Raw genomic sequence first — 25570 nt, forward strand, 5'->3', positions numbered from 1 at the left:
GGGGGATGCTTGCCAGCTCCCTCACACAGTCAGTCTGGGATTACATGAGGAGACAGAGGACACTGAGACAGTCTGAATCCACAGAAAAACTGAGGCAATTTCTCCAAGATGCTGGAACAAACTACCTAAGTACAGATTTACTGAGGAGAACTGGAGCTGTTTCAAAGGGAAAGGAGGGAGGTGGTCGCAGGAAATACTGATCTGATTTAGGTTTCGTCTGTTTTTTTTTTTTTTTTCACTTTGCAGAGATTACTGAGGTTAATTGATGAATATAAATTAATCATGTGATTATTTCTGACAGCATCCTCACTTTACCTTTAGTGCCTAAAACGTGTATGTTGGACAAGAGAATTTGGGGTTGTTTTGCTGGCTACTTATGATATTAGATGAGCAGGCAGTTTTAACCTGAGAGAGAGCTGCCTTGTAATTTCTCATATGTGTTTAGCCTCAGAGTGGACAGTGAGGTCAGACCTTATGTAGAGTTTCTCGAGTTGCCAACAGGTTCACTTCATGGATGTGTGCTCTGTGGTATACCAGGATGCATGATGTGAAAAAGAGACAGGCCAGGTTTTAAGGGGGCAAGGGAATCCAAGCTACAAGATAACCCTAAAGTAATGGAACAAAAGATCATCACACTTCATGTGAAGCTGAAGAGAGGGGAGCAGAAATGCTAAAACAGAGGGCAAGATGATCAGAGACAGTTGAGACCAGGCTCTGCAGGTAGGAGGGGGCAGTGCCTAAAGAGCAAACTAAATCCAGTATGTAAACTTCTTTGTGTCAAAGCTCAGTGCCTGGGGATGTGATTTACTTTAGCAATACATTCATTATGTTGCTGCCAAGTCTCAGTCAAAGAACAAAAATCTATTTTCTTCAACAATGACCTTGAGTATAAGGAGTAGTTTATTGTGGAGAGACCAGGTTTTAAGAAACATGAATGAGGCTGTATTGTCCTGGTTGGATTGAGTGTCACTGAATGGTGCCTCAGACTCTAAAGAGAGGAGACACAGGTCCCAGAATAAACAAAAGACAGCCCCTATACACATACCAAAGGCAGTGTGCCAGATCAGGGGCTTTTAATGCTTCCTAACAACCAGGGACGCTCCTGCGCTGATAGTATTTGGGAGCTGGTTCCACCATCGGACAACCACAAACCACAACAGTCTGGACTAAGAACGCCTTAATGTAGGGATGGTGATGCCAAACAATGATTCCTGGAGGAACACAGTGACAGTTATTTGTGAGTAGCCTAATTTATGGTGTTCAGAAATGTTTTGTCTATTCCACAATCAAATACCAACTACTCTGAACAAATGTAGAACACTTGAATAGCCCCCAACATGAGTAAATCTGATCAGCCACAATATTAACAGCAGCTGCTACAATCTGCTCTTACAGCTTCTTGCTCATATACATGTCTGAAAATATTTGTGAAGCTTTCCTACATTCATCCATTATCTCTATAACTTATCCGTCAAGGGTTGGGTGAGAGGCAGGGTACACCCTTGACAGATCGCAGTATTTGTGAAGCTTTTCATTTCTCTGTCAACAGACTGTTCAATGTGTGTTCATAGATTGCCTGACATGTGGGGTTGGGTTACATTTGTGTGTAGAGCTTTAGGACTCTTCACAGTGTCTCATCAACAAAAGCATGCTTAACTGCTAATAAAAGGCTAATAATTTGGACTGACCTTTGGACTTTTATGATTTACAGAGACTTACAACACTTGTAGGAGCTTTTCTTACTCTTAACGGTGGGGAGAGAAACGCCAACGTAAATGATCTTTTAATTTAAAAAAATTCTTTGCTGTTCTTCGGAGGGTGAAAGGTTGCGTGGGCGGGGCAGGGCAGACAGAACCATGGCAGATACTGGGAATTCTGCCATCAGACTGATGGACCTCTTCCCTCATCATCAAACTCCAACATGATTCAGCACAGGAGACCAAACAGTACAGGAACATACACCAATCAGCCATAACATTATGACCATTATGATGTTCTGCTGAGGAACCTTTGGCCCTGACATTCATTTGGATGTTACCTTGTCACGTACCACCCACCTAAATATTGTCACAAACCAAGCACACACCCATCCAATGGCAACAACACTCTTCAGGGTCAGGGGCCTCCCCCAGCAGGATAAAGCTCCCATCACACCGCAAAAACTGCTCAGAAATGTCTCGAGAAACACAACAAAGAGCCAGTATGAGGGGGACCAACAGGTACTGGAGACCTGCCTAATATTGCTCTCTTTAAACTTCCTATAAACCGACAGAATTTACATCTACTCTATATCTGAGAAATATGGTGCATGCTCCTTTTATGCACACACACAAACGTTGATTAAGTTCACACTGCCTCAACTTACTGACACCTTAACCACCATCATTGTGCCCGAAAACATTCACGGGCATGAGTGAATAACTAATGAAAGAGCAGAACTCTTAAAGTTGTAAAATTATTTTTACATTTGATCAAATTGTAATGTGTGATAAATGAGTACCATAAATTACTCAATATCATACATGATTATAATTGTAGATCATGAAACACACATTTGACATCAATAGTGAGACAAATTTTTCACCATACTTTGCTGTATAGTGATGCATCTTGCAACCTCATTTGTTCACTCTTCACACCTTTAATGCCTCTGCTGACCTATGTAGTTCCTTCGGTTGGCTTTTCGAGGATTGTCCTACAAGTGGAACAACCCAGTCTGCCTATTCTCTAGTCCTCTATATGTATTACTGTGTAAACAGTGCCACTGTGGCACTAGGAGATGCAACTGCTAAAGTTTAGTCAGGTTTCAGTCAGGTCAAGAGCTGCAACAAGATACAACAGTGTAGGAATTTTAAAAGTGGAATTGTTTTGTTTAAATCCACATCAGTAGCTCATAATGTGGTTCTGCTAATTCTGCTGCATGTCAAAGACTTGAAGAGCCAACTAGATGAATCTAAATGATGGGACATTTTAATTGAGGAAATTCTGTCATTTGTCCAAAAGCCTTCCTCATCTCAAATTACTGTGGGGAATAGTTGTGATTTTGGAGGAAAACCAAAGGAATCCATATTAGTGCAGCACTGTAAATAGCAGTGGTGTCTGAACCCCTCTGCTTGGTTGTGTTTTTATGTTCCTGTATTGTTTGGTCTCCTGTGCTGAATCATGCTGCTGGAGTTTGATGATGAGGGAAGAGGTCCATCAGTCTGATGGCAGAATTCCCAGTGACTGCTATGGCTCTCAAACAGAACCTCCTTGGGAAAGCAGCTCCATTTTTGGCCATCCTGTACTGGAACCATTCCTACTGTGGAATCATCTGTTGATATAATCCCCTGACTCTCAATGGGGACCGCCTTTGGCTCTGACCTCCATGATAAGACCATGGATCATTTTAAAACAGGTCTCTCTCATGTGTGTGTGAAGGAGAGAGAGAGAGAGGGAGGGAGATCCTGTCTTTATTGACCTGTGTTTTTTCAGTACAGAGGTTTTCCATTATGGCCAAGTTGACACTCAATAGATAACAAAAACACAAATGTGTATGGCAACTCTGCTGGTGCTCATATTGTTAATGCTCATGATAGTGACTGTAATTACCAACAAGGATGATAACAACCATGACAAACACAGACAGCGAGTGGAGGAACACCTACCCATATTTCCACACCTACATGCTGTGTGGAAATGAGAGAGAGGAGGAGAAAGTAAGTAGTTGTTGACACATAAAAACACACACATCTATCCAACAGATAAGACTGCTGGATGAGAAGGTTATGACAGCTTAGTGAATATATTCAAGGTCCTCGTGCTTTAATTTCCCTTTGTTTAAAGATTTGGTTTAGTTTGGTAATATGCTTATCTACTTATCTGCGTATTTCCTAAAATGATGAACTATAATGTAATTAAACATAGCTGTCTACCTGTAATAGTTGGTGGCTGATGTGAGCAGAGCATTGTTTAAAGTCACAACAAAACAAAAAGGATCTTTGATTTTGCTTTTTCTTTGAGGAAAATGTACATAAAAACTTAATGAATCAAATTACCATTATGTTTACTTTTAGAAAAATAGCATGCCTATTGCACATTTTTAAGCAAATCAAAGCTGTGATACCCTGTCCATCCTCTCATCAAACCACCTCCTTCTTCCTAACCAACACATTTGTTTTTACTTTTCAATGAGCCTCCCTGTGTTGTTAGTGTGATCCCACTCTAAATCTTGTTGTAATGGAGCATGTATAAGTGATGTGATGCTCTTGCTTTGTGCTGAAATCCATTAACCTCTTGAAAAAAACTATTTAAGAGTATTCAGAATGCAGCAGCCTCCTTTTCAAGTCTGTCAACCTGTGACAGACGGGGTGTTTCTGGGAGGTTCTGTGGATGGCAATCATGTTTATTTAAATGTTTTTTCCCCAAAGAATTAGCTGTTAAGTAATCTAGCAGTTAACTCATAAACAGTGACAGTGATGCCAAACTGGACTCAATGCATACTGGACCTACATGCATTTCTGTATACACATATTCATCTGAAATCAGTCTTATCTGACCTATGGCTTCGCCAAATTCCCAAATTTTCCCTTAGCTCAAAATAACTCAGATGAGGTGTAACTTTCCAGTGAAATATATATTTTCAACTTTTTCTAAGAAGTATTCCTCCTCTCAGCACTGATGTTCTGCTGAAGAGTGAAGACTTTCACACACATACTGGCTTTGGAAATATCATACTATATTAAGTTATTTTGCAGATTTCTGACCCTGTGCCCCCAGTACTGTTAAAGTTAATGTGAAGATTGGTTTTAACAGGTCTCAGTTGGTCCACACTGAAATAAGAAAAGTTTAGCTAAATACAAAGTGAAGTTAATGTTTAGCTGTAGAACACACCGCAGCTGATGTTGGAATTGGGAAGTTGTTTTTGGTCAAGTCATAATGAAGAATAGTTGTGTATGATGATGCAAAAAAGCCAACAGTTGGGGTGATGTCACAGAGGACTGTACAAAAAATGCATGTTCTGTTAAGTCAGATTCAGTCTTAGACTAGACTTTATTGATCCCTTTGGGATGACTCCCTCAGGGAAATTAAGTACAAAATATTCATCCTCTATCTTTTGTTACACAGATGTAATCCAGTAATTAATTACAGTGGCCATTCATGTAGTATTTTGTACACTTGCCACATAGAGCAGTCAATTCAAGCCAGCATAACTGACGTGCCATTTTCTGAGCTGAATAGAAATCTGAATAGAAAGCACATACAACCAGCTCAAATCAGCATTGTGCCAGACAAGTTTTGGAGAGTTCCCTACTGTAAGGCCTATACGCGGTGGAGGTGTTCACAAATATATTGTCTCAAACAACCAACCAACAGACCAATCAACCAATCAACCAACAAACCAACTGACCAACCAACCAACAAACCAACCAACCAACCAACAGACCAACCAACCAACGAACAAACCAACCGACCAACCGACCAACCGACTAACCAACAAACAAACCAACCAACAAACCAACCAACAACTGACCAACCGACTAACCAACAAATAAACCAACCAACCAATCAACCAACAGACCAAAAAACCAACCAACCAACAGACCAACCGACCAACCGGCCAACCGACTAACCAACAAACAAACCAACCAACCAACCAACAGACCAACCAACCAACCAACCAACCAACAGACAACAGACCAACCAACCAACCAACAGACCAACAAAAAACCAACAAAAAACCAACCAACAGACCAACCAACCAACCAACCAACAAACCAACCAACAAACCAACCAGCCAACAAACCAACCGACTAACCAACAAACAGACCAACCAACAAACCAACCAACAGACCAACAAAAAACCAACCAGCCAACAAACCAACCGACCAACCGACTAACCAACAAACAGACCAACCAACCAACCAACAGACCCACCAACCAACCAACCAACCAACAAACCAACCGACCAACCGACTAACCAACAAACAGACCAACCAACCAACCAACAAGCAAACCAACAAATAAACCAACCAACCAATCAACCAACAGACCAACTGACCAACCAACCAACTGACCAACCAAACAACCAACAGACCAACCGACCAACCAACTAATCAACAAATAAACCAACCAACCGACCAACCAAACAACAAGCAAACAAACAAACAAACAAAACAAATAAACAAACATATAAAATATAAAACAATTTTACAAATAAAAACATCCCATGAGTATTTCACATTACACTGATCCATCACAACATCAACATCAGCTGCCGGTGTTGTGACCGAATGGTGTTTACACAGAAAGACTACTAAGACTGACTCTTTTGTGCATACACATGCTTTTGTGTTTTAATGTGTGTTGTTTTTCTGTGTAAGCGCATGCTTATGTTGCGTGAATATACTTTATGTGTGAATATTTATGCTTGCACAAAACTGTGTGTAAAGAATGTGTGTGCGCATGTGTCTGTGTGTGTGTCACTTCGTCTCATGGCTCTGGTCTTGATCCCTGCTGACAGTGAGAAAGGAGAAAGTAATAATCCTTCCCTCAGTTCATAGAAAAAAGCAAGTCATGATGAAATGCAACATGACTCTCATCTCATCATTAGATCCTCCTCCACCACAACATCACGTCTGCACTGTGGCTCTGTGATTGTTAGAAGCTGCTCTCTTGAGCCATTCAGACACACTGGACAGACTGGTGATCTGTCAGTCAGTGTGCACCCCACCTCTCACCCAATGTCAGCTGTCAGCCCCCACCCACCCCCGCAACCCTTATGGATAAGAGACATAGATAATGGATAGATAGTGTGATTGCTACCTATGCACCAGAAACCATTCAACTATCTATTTGTTTTTTAGGACATTCCTGTTGTTACCTTTGGTGCAGATGTACTGGTCAATTTCTAAATGATTTTTCTTATGAATTTGAAAATGAATGGGATTGTATGGGAGCACAACTTTCTTCAAACCTACTCAACTTTAAAAGCCTAGCTCCTAAACGATGTACAGGGATGTTTCTGGTTACACAAATGGATCTTCCTCTTTAATAAAAAGCTCCATCTCAGTAGGAATGTCTGCAGACACTTATAATAACAATTGGAGTCTGTCAGTAGCAAAAACAAGAACTTTAGTGGACACAGTTTGACACAGCAGCTCTCCTTCACCTGTCGCTCACTGTTTGAAAACAGTGGAAGGAACTCAGCTGCTGGTGGAAATTGACCAATTTGTTTTGACCTTTGAACTGTGAATTAATGTTCATAAGGAACCACTTGACATAAGAGTTTAGATGTCTTCAACCAAGGATGAACAGTTAGTAACTCTCATGGTTTCTATTGCCACCATTTCTGTTTCAGCCACCCTATCCACTGTATGTTTCATCCTTATCTGACTACATCCTGTAATGCATTCATTCATCTCTCCATCCCTGGTGTGTGTGTGTGTGTGTGTGTGTGTGTGTGTGTGTGTGTGTGTGTATCATCACACTCACCCCGTCAGCCTTGTCCTCTGTGCTGGCCAGCATCTCCTGAAGGGCTCGTACTGATAGTGACTGCTCCAAGACAAAAGTGCAGATGGACAGATCTGGAGGCACATTCTGAAACAACAGACACACAACTTACATGATTTACTTCACTTAACTTTTACATGTTTTTTTCAGTTATTGTTTTTCTAGTATCTCCTGTGTTCTTGCTTTGATTTTAGTATTCCTTCCCCTTTATGTCTCTGGTGTCCTCATGTTTCCTGTTTTATTTTGTTGCCTTTTCCTGTCTTGTCTTGTGTTTTTACTTCTGGTCTTTGTCTTGTTTTCCCTCCTTTTTTCAGCCCCACCTTTGTCGTGGGTTCCCAGTTAACCCCTGTGTATATATATAGTCCTGTTGTTCTCCTGTGCTTTGTCTGAGTCTTGCCTATGTGTTTAGCCCCCATGCTGTGCGGTCCTGTCCTGTGTGCCTGTTCATTTCTTTCCTGTACTCCTGTGTGTTCCCCTAGTGTTTTTGGTCTACTCTGATTTTGAACTTTGGACTGATTTAGGACCTTTTCCTGTGCCTGACCAGCCAGTGAATTTTGTTTGTACTTTGGTTTGGTTTTTGTTTGAGTAAATTCTCAGAGCTGTCTGCATTTGGGCCCTTATCCTTGTGTCCTCGCTCTCAAAACGTCAAAGAACACCTCTTTTGTGGCAAGCCCAAGCCCAAGAGTCATGTATCAATAAAGCAGGAATACTTTCTTGCTGGATTTATGACCATTTTTTTATCACCACTACTCCAACAGGGGGCTTTTGACTTTTCAAACTCTGGAGATAATAATGGGCAATAGTGAGTTCCATTATATCATTATCTCTTATACCAGCACGTAGCAGCAATTAGAACCTACTGCAGCAGGAACCCAGGGAAAAGTCCCTGTACTATCCCTTAGGGACTGTCGACAATGAATTTATAGAATAGCCTATAGCGACAAATGATATTTGTTACTGTAATATTCTAATAATGACTACTGCAGGGATTAATAGGACATTCTGGTTCATGTCTGTAGTGTCTATATTAAAGAACCTGCACTGAATAGGTCAGAGAATAGTAACATAACATCCCTCGTCATTTCAAAGCTTTTAAACCTTTTCATTTATTTGCTGCTTTACATGTCTTTGTCAAAAGGACAACCAACTGTAAGGTGTTGTTAAACTCAGGCTGAAAAACACTTTATTTAATAAGACCTCATAAAGACGTAAGATTATCAGTGACCCTACGCATATACTTAACTGAATGAATTTCAGACTGCCTGTCTGACCAACAAACATTAAAATCATCACAGAAATGGTTACTTTGATGAATGCACATAGACCTTTTCAGCATGCCATGATGTGCTTTTTTGATATATTGTGCCTTACTGAAACAAAGTACCTCTGTGGCATATTGTTGTTCTGGATATTGTTGGTCATCTACTGATTAATCCTTGTATCTTTCAACTCTTTTCGTACATTATATTTGTATTTTAGATTGTGTGTGTGTGTGTGTGTGTGTGTGTGTGTGTGTGTGAATGAACTGTTTGAACTGTGTATTTGTGTATACAAACTTGCTTTTATTAGTGTTAGAAAGAAAAAAAAACAACCAGAATTTTAAACCAACAAAGAACATGTGTGGGATACATTGTGCATCATGGACAGTCAAACTGTCCATTCAAACCTACCTGAGGGTTGGCTGAACACGTACAGGAGGCGATTGTTGAAAATACTGAGATTTTTGAGTTTACAGAAACTTTAAGCTGGTGCCTATTTGAATTCCTATTGGCTTCTTGACACTGTATCAGCACAGTTAGAATATTTCCCTTATATCAATATTGATCTTATAGTAAGAGTCAGCATTGTAGCATTAAAGAAAGTTTATAACATGTTGTTTTATGTTATAAGCCTTTTTAGTTTTTAATATCTGACTTGTCTGCATATATATACTGTAGTATCTCATGTTGAACTGAAGGTAACCAGCATACTGCCATCATGTGTCAGATGATAAGGGCTCTGGTAGTATGAGGGTCACTGCAGTAAGTGCAGTAAGTGCTGTCTCCACCTGAACACAGCCAAAACCAAGGAGATGGTGGTGGATTTCAGGAGGGGACAGACATTGAGGTGGTGCACACCTACAAATATCTGGGGGTCCTCATGGATGATAAGCTGGACTGGTCATCTAACGAGGGTGGCTGTGGCTCAGGAGGTAGAGCGGTCGTCCACCAATCGCAGGAGCGAGGTCTGTGGTTCGATCCCTGGCTCCTCCAGTCTGCGTACCGCAGGCAAGATACTGAACCCCAGATTTCCCCTGATGTAGCATTGGAGTATGAATATGTGTGCACTTTGTGTATATATACAGTGGTGGAAAAAAGTTTTCAGACACCCCATGCATTTGTGAAATATTGCATTAAGAATCACTCTTAGGTCTTCAAGAGTAATTTCTTTTAGTACAGTCACAGCCAAAATACTAAACAAATCCTAAAAAGCCATTAAAAACTTAAAATTGATTGGTTCCATAAAAATACATGAGAAATTTTGAGTATTGGGTCATTTTGGTATCAGTGATCCACTAATGAAGGTCGTGCTTTTTATTAAAAGACATATTTGTTGCCGTGCTTCGTGTCTATATAAAGCCAGCACATTTGAAAGTTCTTCAGAGACAAACATGGCTAAAACAAGGAACCTAACGCAGGAAACACACCTGAAGATACAGATTCTCAGTGAGGAAGGGTACAGCTGCCACCAGATAGCCAGGAAGTGCAGATGCAGTCCTTTAGCAGTTGGATACACTCTGCAGAAATACAGACGAACCAACAGCTTGGAAGACAAACCAAGATCTGGGCATCCAAGGGTTTTCTTCAGCAAGAAATGACCTGCATCCTGATCCGCATGTGCAGGGAAAACCGCTGAATGACATCACAGGAGCTCCAGCAGCAGTGGTCAAACCAAACTGGTGTCCAGTGTTCCACCCGCACTGTACGTGGCTGACTTTTAGATTGTGGCTTAAGGTCCTACAAGACTGTCAAGAAGCCCCTGATCAATGAGAGACAGAGGTTAGCCCGGTGTCGTTGAGCCCAAGCACACAAGAACTGGACAGCCAGGAACTGGAAGAAGATTCTGTGGTCAGATGAGTCCAGCTTCCAACTTCCCTCCTCCTGATAATGTGAGGGTACGCAGAAGGCCAGGCGAAGCATTATCTCCAGCATGTACAGTACCTTCTGTCAAGCATTGAACTCTGCCAAGTATTGTGCCATTCTCGAAACCCACATGCTCCCTTCTGCACGTACATTGTTCCTTCGAGGTCAAAACTGGATGTTTCAACAAGATAATGCCCCTTGCCACACAACCAGGGCCTACTCTATATATATGTATATATATATGTGTGTGTGTGTGTGTGTGTGTGTGTGTATGCTGGGCAGGAGACTGGACCCACTAAGAACTGTGGAGGAGAGGGCCACACTGAACAAACTGAAAGCTATTATGGACAATAGCAGACACCCTCTCCACAGCCTCCTGGAGCGACAGAGCAGCAGCTGCAGCAGTCGGCTCCTCTCAATGCGCTGCAGAACGGAGCGTTTCAGGAGATCTTTTGTCCTCACGGCAATAAGACTGTTCAGCCTCTCCTGATTTTAGTCACACATACACTCACATACACATCACCTTTACCACAACTGGACTGGACTGTGGAATGGCAATTTCCATTTAAATGTAATTTTAATGTAATTTTAATTTGTATTTACACATTTATTTTACTTCTATTCTACTTCTATTTTACTTCTATCTATTATTCTATGTTTTATATCTATTTTAATACTATTGTATTATTGCTGATGAGTGGAAGTGTGGTTGTTGTTTTATGTTTTAAGGGGAACTGCATCAGGCTAGTTGGGTATATGAAATCCACAAAACACTGGATTTGTTCTTTTGTTGTGGGGGTCTGACATTGGGGGATCAGTTGTCTCAACGCTAGAACAAACAGACAGTGTTATATAGATTGAGTTGGTCATGTAGCCTGCCAAATGTGCTGAATGTGTGATAAAGAGTTACACTAGCTAATATGCTTAATTGACACTGATAACTGACAAGTTGTTTAAGCCAAAAAAATTAAATACAGCAGCACACAACTGAAATATATATATTATTATTAGTCACAAGGAAAAACATAAGCCACATCCAGTGTTTAGGGATAATTGATGGTGGTGTGTCCAGACCAGGAGACAAGGTCACTCATGGGTCAGTAGAGCCAAGCAAATGTATGTTTGGGGAGGTAAACATGAGATATGAAAAAACATATGAAATGATTTTAACTCAGTCTCACTCATTTCAGTGAACTTGAGATGTTTATGTCTCCACAGGTTTACACCTTGATGTGTAATTTGGGGTTTTCTTTTAATTTATCACCTGTTTGGTTCTATTATTCATGTAATACAAAGGAATATATAGCTTCTATCAGTACCTTGGAGTTGGAGATGGATTCAAGGAAGCAGAGTCTGTTTCCAAAGCCTTCAGCAGCCAGACAAAGTTTCTGTTGCTCCTTATGAATCGTAGCTGAGCACTGTAGGACCACCTCATCATCCTAAACACACACACACACACACACAGAACACACACACACACACACACACACACACACACACACACAGAAAAGATATAGTCACAAGTTAAAATTTGTTTGCGGCTAACACATAAAGAGATATTGGATCATTTTTCCAAACTGGATGATGATCAATGACAATATTTTTCTTAACATTCAGTTCTATTCATGTTTAATAGTATATCTACATGGAAACTACAGCATGGTAATAGGATGTGAACTCATCAGATAAGATGTCAGAAAAGTTTTGCAGCCATCCACCATCCTGAACCACCATATTCTTACAATACACTTCATTACATAAAGGTCACACTACTTCCTACACTGCCAATGACTGGACTAAATGAGGTGCAAAAACATCCAATATAAACATAATTCTGGGAATACTGAGCTGAAGAATGTGAAGCACCAACTTGTTTACCTGTTCCCTGATTTGAAGTGCATTTTTAATCCATTTAATTTAAGCAAAGGCTCTTTACTCCTCTTTGAGTTCAGATATTTAACATTTGAAAAAAAGGAATTTCTCACACTGCCACTGGTTTTACACTACACTTTGTTTTACTGAAACTTTGAGCTTAAGATATTTCTATGAATATGATGACAGCTATCTTCTGTTCCACCTCTATGAGATAAATCTAGATACAGTAACATTAAATAAACAAAAGACCAAGGGCTCTATGTGACACCCAGCACAACACAGCACAAAGTGACACAAAGCACAAAGTTTTAGACCGCCACAGTTGTCTACACCTGCACCAATCTGGGCACCAATAGGTGTGCTGGTCTTGAGGTGTGGTCAAGTGCACCGTTATCATGAGGCAGTGGAAAGTGATTGCATTGATTGACTAACAACCTAACCTGGTATGTGCAGCACAAACATGCAAAAGATTCCAAATAAAAAGGTATGTTGTGTGTTGTATAACACTGACATGTGTCATGGGCATCTCCTGGACATAACTGAAGACACATTACAGGACTTTTGAAGCCTCATGCTGAACTGCATGTGCTGGGTGAAGAGAGATCAGCTGAGTGAGGAGAGATCAGCTGAGTGAGGAGAGATCAGCTGAGTGAGGAGAGATCAGCTGGGTGAGGAGAGGAGAGATCAGCTGGGTGAGGAGAGATCAGCTGGGTGAGGAGAGATCAGCTGAGTGAGGAGAGGAGAGATCAGCTGGGTGAGGAGAGGAGAGATCAGCTGGGTGAGGAGAGATCAGCTGAGTGAGGAGAGATCAGCTGGGTGAGGAGAGGAGAGATCAGCTGGGTGAGGAGAGGAGAGATCAGCTGGGTGAGGAGAGGAGAGATCAGCTGAGTGAGGAGAGATCAGCTGGGTGAGGAGAGATCAGCTGGCAGAGAAAGCTGGCAAATCTGCCATTATAACACAAATCAACCAGTGTGAGCATGCCTGTCTTTGAGAGGGTATGGGAGATGGAACTCTGAATCCTTTATTTCTTATAATGCCTAAAACACACCCATTGGCCCAGATTGGCCCCAAGTCTGTACCATCTCTATTAGGCAGATATCATTTCCAATTTGCTTCAACTCATGCTTCTTAATCAGGAGTTAGATTGAGAGAGACAAGCACACAGCAGCATTACAGTACATACCAGCAATGCATGCTTGTCAGTCACACAAACACACACAGGCTCGCTTGTTGTAGACACTGAGGCACAGTGTGTCCTAAGCTATCATGTGGCTATGATAAGCTTCTTATCAGTCAGATAGTAACAGCACTACATGTCCTACACCAGAGTGTTACAATCAATTAAAAATCTGTCTGCTCACATATCACAGCAGCTAATCCTGCTGTAACTGAGATCTAATCAGCATACATCTGTTTGACTGTGTCCCCTGTCCAATGCTGTATGTGCACAACAATCTCAACTTTATGTGTCACTATACAGCATTTCTTTAGGGTGACTGCAAATAAGTGTCTCTGTACCATTAGGCATGGTAGGACAAAGGAAGTGATATGTGGTGTCAGGACTGAAGTCACACTTTGTAATTACCTCCACGCCACACCACAACTTCTGTGCTGTCTCTGTCCTAGTCCTAAATTGGGGCAGGATCTTCAGAAGTGCTGCACACTTTCTATCATCATGCTCAGTGACAAGGTTTGGCTGTTATAATCAGAAAGCTCCTGCCTTAATGTGAAAGCTAATGTCTGTGTAGGTTCTCAGTTATCCAGGTCAAAAACCGGGATGGACACTGGCAGTAGTCTTATGTGGCTGGACTGTCTGAACAACAACTCTGCTGGTATGTCCCAGTAGAAGTGTGAGAGGAAGACAGGAGGGTATGAAATGAAGTATCACTTGACTTCTTGAAATTTAGTCTACTGTGGAACCTTCTCCCAGTTTAGGTCCAGGAGGAAGAAACACCCTCTGCACTTTTACGGGTAGGCTTAAAATGTTTCTCTTTGATAAAGATTATAGTAAGAGCTGGATCAGTCCTGCTGCTGGGGGATTTCCCATGATGCACTGAGCCCCTCCCTGTTTCTCTGTCTGTCTGTACATATTCATATCCAATAAATGCATGTTACTAACTCAACATCTTCCCTTTTCTGTAGTTTTGTGCTCTGTTGCCTTCCTGCTCAACACACACTGTTGCCATCATTATTGTTATCATTATTATTATTATTATTATTATTAGTAGTAGTAGTAGTAGTAGTAGTATTACTATGCTCTCTCTCTCTCTCTCAACCCAACCGGTCGAGGCAGATGGCCGCCCACCCTGAGTCTGGCTCTGCTTGAGGTTTCTGCCTCTTAAAAGTCACCAAGTGCTGCTCATGATGGGAATTGTTGGGTCTCTGTAAATAATATTATAAAGAGTACTGTATCTGATTTTCTGCATTCTTGTTTTCATTGAAACATGGCTACACAGCGACATTCAGGACAACAAACTGGACGGACTGACGCACCAATGAAATGACAGGAAATCATTTTGGTCTAGAAGGACTTGTGGCGATGGACTGTGCGTTTATATCCACAGGGAAAGGGGCACAGATGCTGTGGTTGTGTCTAAACATTGTTCTCCATTGGTGGAGGGGTGGCATCAGTCATCAAGGATGATGGATTTTTGTCACTGGTGACTTCAATCATGCTAATTTAAAAACTGATTTACTGACATTTCTCAAACATTAAATTTGGAAAAACTACACTGGATCTTGTTTATATCCCAACCGTTGCTGCTAATGTAAGAGTACTCAGTATTACTCCTCAGACTGTGTGGTGTTTTTATGTCTGTTTTATGTTGTACTGAGGTTCATGAGGAACATTTCATGTCCTTGTATGTATGTCAAGCTTACATGTAGAGATGACAATAAACCTGAACCTAGATAATACCTCATACAGTGTGACAGTAGGTGGAGTTTCTCAAGTGACTCAATTCACATCATGATGAATGAGGGCTTCACTTGTTTCATCATTTACGAGGCCTCTCTAGTCTAGAGGTGCACAAAGACGCCACTAGAAAATGGCCACAGAGTGGAATGTCTCTCTCTGCAGGACAGCTCTGGTCTACTGTGTCTGCTGCAGTGTTTCTCTTTGCAGCTTGATGATGATGTTGAAGCAGAGTGCATTTTCAAAGATAAAACTGAGAATGATTGAAAGTAACACGGTTCCAAGTGAGGAACACTGCAGTTGTCATAATCTGCATAGGGAATTCATTAATCCCTGTGGTTCTGCTTAATTATCTAGACAGTGAATCCCATAACACACACACAGACACACAGAGCCATATAAGGTTTGTTGGAAAAAAGTGTAATGACTTAATAACATCTACAGTGTCTGGCACATAAAACTCCTCTTGCCCACACACAAGGATCGGGACAGTGGCTGAGATATCTATTATGACTATCATCGATGTGAATCATGCTTTAGTAACATTTATGATGGCTGACACACACACACACAAGCACACACACACACACACACACACACACACACACAGAGAGAGAGAGAGAGAGAGAGAGAGAGAGAGAGAGAGAGAGAGAAGAATCTGTTCCCTGTATGAAGAGGTCTGGTGTCTGTCAGCAGCAGTTTGCATTCCAGCCTTCTATGGAGAGAGAGAGAGAAAATGATAGACTCAGAAGATCAATGGAAAAGAGACAGGCAGAGGAGGATCAACAGCAGTAGATCTCAGCCACATGTACTAATTGCAGATCTGTAGTATGTGTGTCATGGTGTGTAGTCTGATCATTTTAACTGAAGTGGAAACTGTAATTGTTGAAAGGAATGTGGAACTGCCTGAAGTTGCATTTACTCTGATGACCACTAGAGACTGACAGAGAGACTGTACCTAACATTAAGTCCTCCAAACTAAATTAGTATTTTCTTGCCTTTGAAAACAAGCCATGTCCTCTAAAATGAAAATGATTCATATGGCATTGGTTTGGGAAAGATTACAGTTTTTCTCTATAAAAATGACAATAATCCCTCAATGCAAAGAAAAACTGTGAGTGCACCACTACAACGACCACAGTCAGTCCAAAGTAAAAGTAGAATCAACAACAGTCAAATTTGGCTGCTATTCACAGTTCACATGTAGTTAGTTAGTCTCAGATACATATACCAGATACATTTGACAGAGGCCACTGACACAAGTGTATGTGATTGTGACTGTGTTCTAACCTGCACACTAGATTCACAGCTCCCCAATGTTTTTGATCAACAGGTCTTGCTCAGGAAAATACCCACAACTGAGAAATGAAAGATATATATATAAAGTAAAATGATCAGTGACATCATAATTAAATAATTGCAAATATCCCCACCAGATAGTGTGACTCCCTTGTATTTCATTTTTGTCAGAATTCACCTGCCCACTAAAGGTGTCACTTTAAGTGACTATAATGGACATTTTTATAGCCATATATGAGATGACAATATGAAAACCATATGACAGAGGTGGTGATGAACCTACAGAGGATTATGTGCAGCTCCTCTCCACATGGAGCTTTATAGTGAGTCTCAGCTCATTGTTCATCTGCCTGGACCACTGCTTAACTGTTAAAGTTCACTCTAACTGCTCTCATAGTTTCACTTCACTGCCACAGCGGCAGCAGTTGGTAGAGAAAAAGCTGTAAAAAGTCACTCTCCTCTACCTGTATAGCAAGCTGATGAACATCATGGAGCATTTAGCTGCTAAAGAGCCAGCTATTTTCCTCAGGAGGTGGAGGAGACCAAAAACAGAGCTACAAAAAGTCCAGGGAATACTGGACTTAGATTCATTACATGGAGACAAACACCACTCCAAAATATGGAAATGTGGAATGCAGAAATAAGCAACTGTTTTCTAACAAATTCAGGTGATGAGATATCAGTGTAATTGGGGTTTAAGAAAAAAGTACGGTCCCTAACCTGCAACCTACACCTATAACAAAAAGCCATATGAGTTAGACAAAAAAATGACTCTCTGTGAAATTAATAAGATGTTTGGTGGGAGTAAAAATCTGAAACACATATTTCTACTGTGCTCCACTCTAGGCCAGCAGGGGGTGCTACAGAACACACCCTCACCTACACTGGTTGAATTTGTGCATGAAGAAAAGAGCACTAGTGAAAGGTTTTTACTGTGCAGCAGCTGTGTTAGTTGTGTTCAGTTTGTATCTGCAACAGATTCATTCATCACAGAATGACATTAATGGTTCTGAGAGGTGGTGTTCATGTATGGAGTTTCAAAATACTGGCATGGACTGTAGTGGGTTTTAATTTGTCTAGGTGCAGTGTGTACACACTGTGGATGCGTAAGCCTTAGTAACAGAATGGCTTCCCTTGCTCAAGAAAAACACTTAGGCATCTGCCCTCTTCCCACACACACACAGAAATAGACTGACATAAATTTGCATGTCTTCTATGGTCTACAAAGTCACACACACATATTCACAATGAGTGCACAAGCACAAAAACAATGTGAAAAAAGTGCCACATTAGAGTACATAGTCAGTGCTCATCAGGATGACACAAGCTGAATACACACCATCTTACACAACAGTTTATTCAGTAGCAGTCAGTGGAAACATTAAATATGACCTTGCTAAAGAGAGCAGGGGAGGAGGGAAGAGAGACAGACAGAGACAGACGGAGACAGATGGACAGAGAGAGGCTGAGTGCTGCTACTGAGGCCTGTGGTAGACAAGTAGGATAAGATAATGCATCCTCCTCTGACAAAAGACAGAGGAAGAGAGTGAGATTTATTTGCTTATTTAAGAGTACAATGAGAAGATCTCATATCAAGTGTGTTAAAATATAAAACCAGTGTTTCATTAAAAACAAATAATAATAAAAACATTTAGCAATTTCTTAGAACAGCTGGTCACTGTAGTTTTTATCAAATGTTACTCAAACAGGAGGAAAGTGCATTTGTTAGCTGTGGATTAATCCACATTTGGTACTCTAGTGTGTGTGTGGGATTGAGTCAAAACAAACTACAGTGTGTGTGTGTTCATGGTGATGAAGGAACATGTCACCCAGTGCAACAGTGTGGCTCACTGATGTGTTTTTAATCATTTTTGGAAACAATGAAGCTCTGTGGCTCAGAGGAATCAGAGGCTGGATAGAAATTGTGTACATGGGATTCACTGACTGTAAGAAAAACGTAAAATATCAATAGAAAGGAGCTGGAGTCGAGACATAGTTAGAGTAGTTCATATAAAAACTGGACACAGGGTAAATGTTAAAATGTCCTAATCATAGTCAGTAATGACCATGGTGACCAGATCAGGATATAAAGATAATTCATCATTTTGAAACAGTGATTGGTCACATTAAGACTATTCTGATGAAAGCTTCAGCTGTAATGCTGTCTAATTCTTCCATTATGTCAATGCTATACACTGACAAAGGATATGGTATGACTCACTTTAAAGCACTTCAGCATTTATATTTAGTCAGCTTATTCCCATATTTAGTTGTTGAGGACTAGTCCACCCCTCTGAGTTCATGAAAACAGCCCAAATCTAACCAAATGATTCCAGTAGCCTGTACATGGCTGCTGTATACGGCAGATCAGCTCTCTATGTGTCAGTACATTCACTAGTATTGTATGTGTATGTGTGTGTTTGTGAGCTGTATTCCAAGTATCCAGTGTTATACAGCATTAGGGATTTTGAAGACACACGCAGACACACATACTGACAGTGGGCAGGTCAGCGGAGGAGGTTTTAAAAGCTTGGCACAGAGAGAGAGGGTGAGTGAGTGTGGAGGAGGGGAAGCATCAGTGGTGATGTAATCTGAGAAAAGCAGAGGGAAGAGGGAAACAGAGAGGGAGACTCTTCGCTCTGTGATCAAATACTGCTGTACACAGACCAAATACAGAAAAACAAGTTACATTTTACATTCATTTACAAATGACTAGCTTATTTACTCTGTTACTAAAAATATGATGATGATGTATAACAGTGAATTGTTTTCTAACAGATTGAGGCCATTTCCAGAAAAATGATTAATGATTAAAGTAATTATCATATTTACCTCTGTAACAATAAACAAGAGGTATTTTAAATACATCTGTGAACATTATCCAACCTCACATTATTTATTTACTTGTACTGAATAATTAAACAGAAACAATCTATGTCAAATATTCTCTGGTTCCAACTGGTCAAATTTGAATATTTGCTTCATTTGTTGACTCATGTGATAGTAAATTAAACTTTGATTATATAAAACAAGCTATATGACTTAAGGCAGGGGAATGTAGCTGGCCTTCAGTAATGTCTACATATCATAATGCAAGTCATCTGTTAATCAATTATCAATAAACAGGTTCTTAAATTAAAAATGAACAAATATCTTCATGATAACTCATAAACTGTTCACTAGTGAAATAATCAGTGGACTGATTTTAACCTGACTACAAAGCATATGGATATTGTGCTTTCAGCCTGAAGTCGTGATTATTACAGACAAGGACAATGTTGTTGCTGTGTTATGTATTTGTATGTGACTAATGTTTCATTATGTTCTCATTATTCATCATTTGTTACTTTGTGAGTCTGTGGCTATAAAAAGAAATGTGTGGAGAGGCAGAGCTGAGCTCTGTTTGATTTGGTGAGTTGATTTTTTACCGTTCATATTATTCATCATATATCCGTTCATCATATATTCATTAGTCTGGCTGATGGTCACAGATAATTCTGTCCTCCATTTTTGTTTGGGGCTTGTGCAGCTGACGGACTGCTCCTGTGCAAACTGATGAGACTGTACACAACTCCTTTTGACTACATTGCCAAATTGTCCAAAACTTTACACTTAAAGTCTGTGTAAAGAAAATTCAGAGATTTGAAACCCTAACCCTAACCCTCACAGAACATCTCTGGAGAGACCTGAGGATGGCAGTTCACTTTTGATTTTTCATAAATTTCTATAAACATTTTGTTACTCTGTCATTATGAGTTATTGAGTATTGATGGACAAAAATGACCATTTTATTCATTTACAATTAAATCTACAACACAATAAAGTAACAAAAGAAGGAGGAAATCTGAAGAGGCTGTAAGTCAGTTTGCATGAGTCCTCTTTTCCCTGAATCTCTACAAGAAGGGATGATAAGCGCTAGCATGAGCTGTAATGCCATGCTTGTTACATTTATGGGAAATTCATGAAACTATAATACTAGATTTTTTCTTTCTTTTTTCCCGCATTGAATTTCTATTCTCCTCATTTTTGTCATTTCTGTTTCACATTTTTCCTGCAAATGAAGCAATTCCACTACTACACCCCTCCTCCTCTCTCCTGTATGCTGTTTTAGCATTTACAATCATCATCCCAATGGACTGTCTGTAGCCACAGTCTCTACGGAACAGCATAGACTCAGTGTAAAGCAGCTTTGTATTTTGTTTGTTTATTTAAAACTGGCAATGTTGATTTGTTTTTCTTTAGTTTTGACAAAAGTGAAATTAACATTTTGTTAAGTCATGTCCACTCTTTTGACTTCCCACTGAATCAGCTCTGTTTCATATTGTGACAGTATCCCATCCAGCCAGCCTAGCAGGTTTTGAAGGATTTTTACTTTTACCATATTACTTTTACTTTTGCCAATATTTCTCTGACAGCTTTAATACACCAAGAAAACACACACACACACACACACACACACACACACACAGGACTGTCCAGTGACATTCCTGGCATAATCCCAAATGTCTCTGTAATTACAACAGAGCAGCACTGCCTACCTCACACTAAGTCAAGACTAGAGGATGGATGTTTATATCAAAGAGATGAGGGAGAAAGAAAATGTTGGCAGAAAAAAGTAAGAGCCACAGATAAACCAGTGCACACTGACATGTGGAGGGGTTAAAGCAGGGAGGTGCAGCCAGCTGTTATGTAAGCCATGTCTTTATGTAGGAGTGAAGACATATGGCTGAGTTTAAGAATTAACAGAGAGAACCATCACACTGAAAATATCCTGCACTGCCAACAAGAAGGGATCTTCAAGGGTTATTTGGTTAGAAGAGCAGTTCTCTATGAAGCCTTATTCCATGGGCACAGAACTTTCTGATTGGCTGACTGTCTATTAAAATTGTACTGTGTAAATAAACAGCTCCTAGTATGTTACTGTGGACATTCATGCTCATCAGAGGACAATTCCTAAAGCCACCATGACCTTTCCTCTAGAGCTCAAATGACAAATCAGCTGGGCTGATGTACTGGTCAGTTAAAGCTTATCAAAGTCTATCAGTATCAGCATGTGCTGTTAATGAGCAATTGCAGTACAATATTGCCATAGTACTATTACATGGTTTGTCCCCCAGAGAGTACTAAGAGATTTATTTATTTGATACTGAAAAACTTGCTATATATTTTGGCCAAAATTATCTAATAACCAAATTAAAGCAACATGATGTAATTATTTGAACGTAAAATCTCAGCTTCAGAATCATTTTGATGGTACACTGACTTGATGTAATGAGAGAATGGAGCCTCTGTCATTCCCACTCTGGCCAAAAATGCCTTTGTTACAGCAAAAAAGCACTTCTGGCTCTGGGAGGCTGGGGATCATGGGTAATATACCATTATATACCACACCATTGAAAACTGACACCTCTCCTAGAGTCTCATTGTCTAGGCTATATCTGAATATGTCATAAATAGGAAAAAATTGCATGTTTTCAGGAGAAAACGGAGGAGGTCACGTGTGATCTATTGTCACAGCAGAAACCCAGCTACAATTATAAATGATTTTGTCAATACGTTAACTGAACATTAGGTAAAGGACAGTAGTTTTCCAGTTATTATGTGACTGCTTTCTGACTACAACTCTTCACTTTTCTGCCCACTTGCTGCTGCAGCAGCAATGCTGGCAATGTGGACACACACATATGCATGTGAGCCACATCAGTTCAGTAAGCTAGCCATCATGCACAGGTGAGGTAGGTAGTGTGGCCAGGTGTGCCAACAGCAGAGGTAGTCACAGAACCAAACTGATGTCTGGTTAGTGCAACAGAACAGATGCAAAATAACAGCACAACATTCCCAACTTGTCATTAGATCTGCAAGGGCTCTACCAGTCAGCACAGCAGTCAAAATTCATACCATTTATATGAGGCAAATTCATACCAGTGTACTTTATATACTGTTTATACCATCCACCCTTATTAGTATGTTGTTTATTCCATCCCACTTTCTTTTACACCTTTTACCTGTTATGGCCCTGGGTCATAACTGTATTAGTATTAGTATTGATTTCTGCCTGTTTTTGCAGTTCTGCCTCCCTGCCTGAGGGGGTGCCTTTCACCTGTGCCTGTGTTTTTTCTTTAAGGAAGTCAAGGGTTGATGGCACCGATTTTAAAATGGTCCATGGAGGGGATGGATGCACTTTGCGCTTCTTTTTCCTGACTCCCAACTGGACCGTGCCTTGTGCTTTCTTGGATTGATCTATGTGTGTGAAAGTATAAGGAGTGTAAATAATTACCTACAAGCAGTTCAGGTAGCTGTAGGGGTGAGAAGCCTTTTTTGTTGTAAACCTCTTTTCTCCTGTTTGTGTTACAGAGTTAGGTAAGATCCCTGTATTTATTGATATTTTCTTTCATTTGTCCAGGTAAGGTAGCAGAACCTATAGATTGTTTTGTTTGTTATTTTGGCCATTTTCGCCAATTTTACCCATGTAAGCAATAAATCAGTTGTGTTTAGACTGAAATTTGGTTGTGGCACTGGTCATCCTTGGGAGCGGGGGAAAGGGAAAGTAACTTTCCCCTAGGCTGGGTGTAACATAGCCCTCTCTTTCATAATATTACAACATACTTATTCAAACTGAATTTCTACATCTCTGGGATTTTAAAAGTGACATTTTAAGACATGTGTGCAGCACTCCCCAGGCCTACAGGACAATTAACAGTGAGCAGTCAAGGACAAAGACACTGCAGAGGGAAATGAGCATTCCCAGTTTGGAGAAAACATGTAAAAACAAAACCTAAACTTTAAAAATATAACAATATACTATCTACCATTACTGTACTATATGTTTATTGTATGGTGGAATATAGTGAAAAACTGATCATGGTTAATCATAGCTCTTCTACTGACAAATGCCATTGGGGTTCATTAGGTTGCACATCTGCTGAGACAATGCCTGATTTCATTACTCCAGTAAATAATATATTTATGTCACATTGCTTGGACTTTGGAAATCATGTTGTGAGGTACAAGTGTTATTTTTCCTCTGCATGTACTGGATGTAAAACTAAATTTACCAAGTATTTTGAGTATTGGGTGTCACTTGCCTTTTCAGGCCACAGATCACACTAAGATGATATACAAGTATCAAGCAGAGGTAAAACAATATGCTCCATTATCTTCCCAAATTATGAAGCTACAGGCTACATAAAGCTGATGAATCAAGAAACCAAGAAGTGTTTTTACTTTTTTTTTTTTACCAGTATGTATGTTATATTATGACAGAGGCAGAAATAGAAAATAACCTGGTGAAAATATCAGTGTTTAAATCAAAATGCAGAACAATTATTAACATGAGGAGTAATAGTGGTACGGGCTATAAGGCTCTGGTACATGAACACGTCTGGAACTTTGATGTTATAATTTGGACTTATATTTCCACAGACACAGATGAAATGTCCTGAAAGAGTTATGGATAAAATCATGAGCTCACACACACACACACACACACACACACACACACACATATATATATATATATATATGATCTGATATATACCTATAAGGACTAACACTTGCAATGCATCTTATTCTAACTAAACTAGACTTTCACTTTAACACTTTAACATTGTGCATTATGCAGATACAGTAGAAAGATCAATAGACTATGATCACACACAGCCTACACACATCCCACTGCTGGAAACTTGAACCCTGCAGCTAAGGCAGAGGGGAGGAGACTAGATTTGACAGAAACATTCTAACCTATGTTTCATCAGGTGTTCATCATTCTGAATGTTGTCAGCAACTCTGCAAACCAGTATGTACGTCGACAAAACATAGACAGGATCACCTTTCATTAAATGTACACGCATAGATGCACTGTATGCTGTATTACGGTCCTTTGTGTGCATCTGTTATCACTGAGTTCACAACAGGGCTAACACACAATGTTGAAGTGAGGTATAAATGCATGAAACCATTTCAGCAGCAGGCTAAGTCAAACTCAGGTAGCCACGACCCTGCAAAAATGAGTAGTTAGTATTATTAGTATTATATGGTAATTAGTATTACACAATTGTTTCCATAAAAATCCAGTTCCCATTTTTCTATAGTAAATATGAATTATTAGTTTATATTTGGTACATATGACTCAAATCCTTTGAAATTATTCTTTTGCAATCGGGATGTAACTGGTATATGTGGTCTGCTACATAAACTGCACTGGTTTTGTTGCTATCTTCTGTCTAAATTTACATAGACTTACACTAATGGATTGATTTCCTGGAGGCTTACCCTAATTTAAACCACAGATCCATTCAAATGTATTCAACCAAGATTCATTTTCTGACATGGTATGCCCATCCTACTCTCTCTAACCTCCTAGCAGGATCAGAAAATAGAGTTATATGACTCCAGGAATTCGGAGATGTACCAAATTATTATGAAATATGTGTTATTTCAGTGTTGTTCAAACTTTTATTTGAAAGCAGCCACAGTAAGAAATCCATCACATTGTGGGGCAGACATTAGCTCCTTTAAACCCTGCTCTGTGAATGTGCAGTCCTCCTACTGGCTGTGGTTCAGCTGTATTATGAGGGGGAGAGAGCAGTCAACCACATAGCAGCCTGACTGAAACATTAATTGATTGCACTATCCTCAGCATATGTGAAAATGGCATGATGTTCTCCCTCTGGCCATTCAGGTCTCTGGTGTATCTCACCATCAGGCTGCAGCTTAACCAGGCTGTCAGAGGTATTTTAACGTTGCAGCTGGTCTAGGAGTGGAGATCTGGTTCATGACTTCACACAAAGTCAAGCATCAGTCTTACATCTAAGGTGCTCTGGTGCCTGGCATACGTATGAAACACCTTATGCTCAAACATGGTGTT

The 25570-nt window shown here is 40.1% G+C and overlaps 1 protein-coding gene and 1 long non-coding RNA gene across 9 annotated transcripts in view; one reads left to right on the forward strand and one right to left on the reverse strand.

Moving 5' to 3' along the window:
* ryr2a (ryanodine receptor 2a (cardiac)) overlaps nucleotides 1-25570 on the reverse strand; it is a 194731-nt gene that overhangs the window by 138071 nt on the left and 31090 nt on the right. For all 8 annotated transcript variants that reach the window (XM_051069064.1, XM_051069060.1, XM_051069062.1 and 5 more), the window contains exons 3-4: nucleotides 11933-12052; nucleotides 7474-7578 (exon numbers count right to left, since the gene is read on the reverse strand). In XM_051069064.1, the coding sequence (XP_050925021.1) occupies nucleotides 7474-7578; nucleotides 11933-12052 (225 nt within the window). The remainder of the gene's footprint in view (nucleotides 1-7473; nucleotides 7579-11932; nucleotides 12053-25570) is intronic.
* Nucleotides 1-25570, forward strand: part of LOC127141897 (uncharacterized) — a 156271-nt gene that overhangs the window by 13166 nt on the left and 117535 nt on the right. The gene's annotated exons all lie outside the window — the stretch shown is intronic.

The sequence above is a fragment of the Lates calcarifer genome, unplaced genomic scaffold (genome assembly GCF_001640805.2).
Source record: "Lates calcarifer isolate ASB-BC8 unplaced genomic scaffold, TLL_Latcal_v3 _unitig_5776_quiver_344, whole genome shotgun sequence".
NCBI lineage: Eukaryota > Metazoa > Chordata > Actinopteri > Centropomidae > Lates > Lates calcarifer.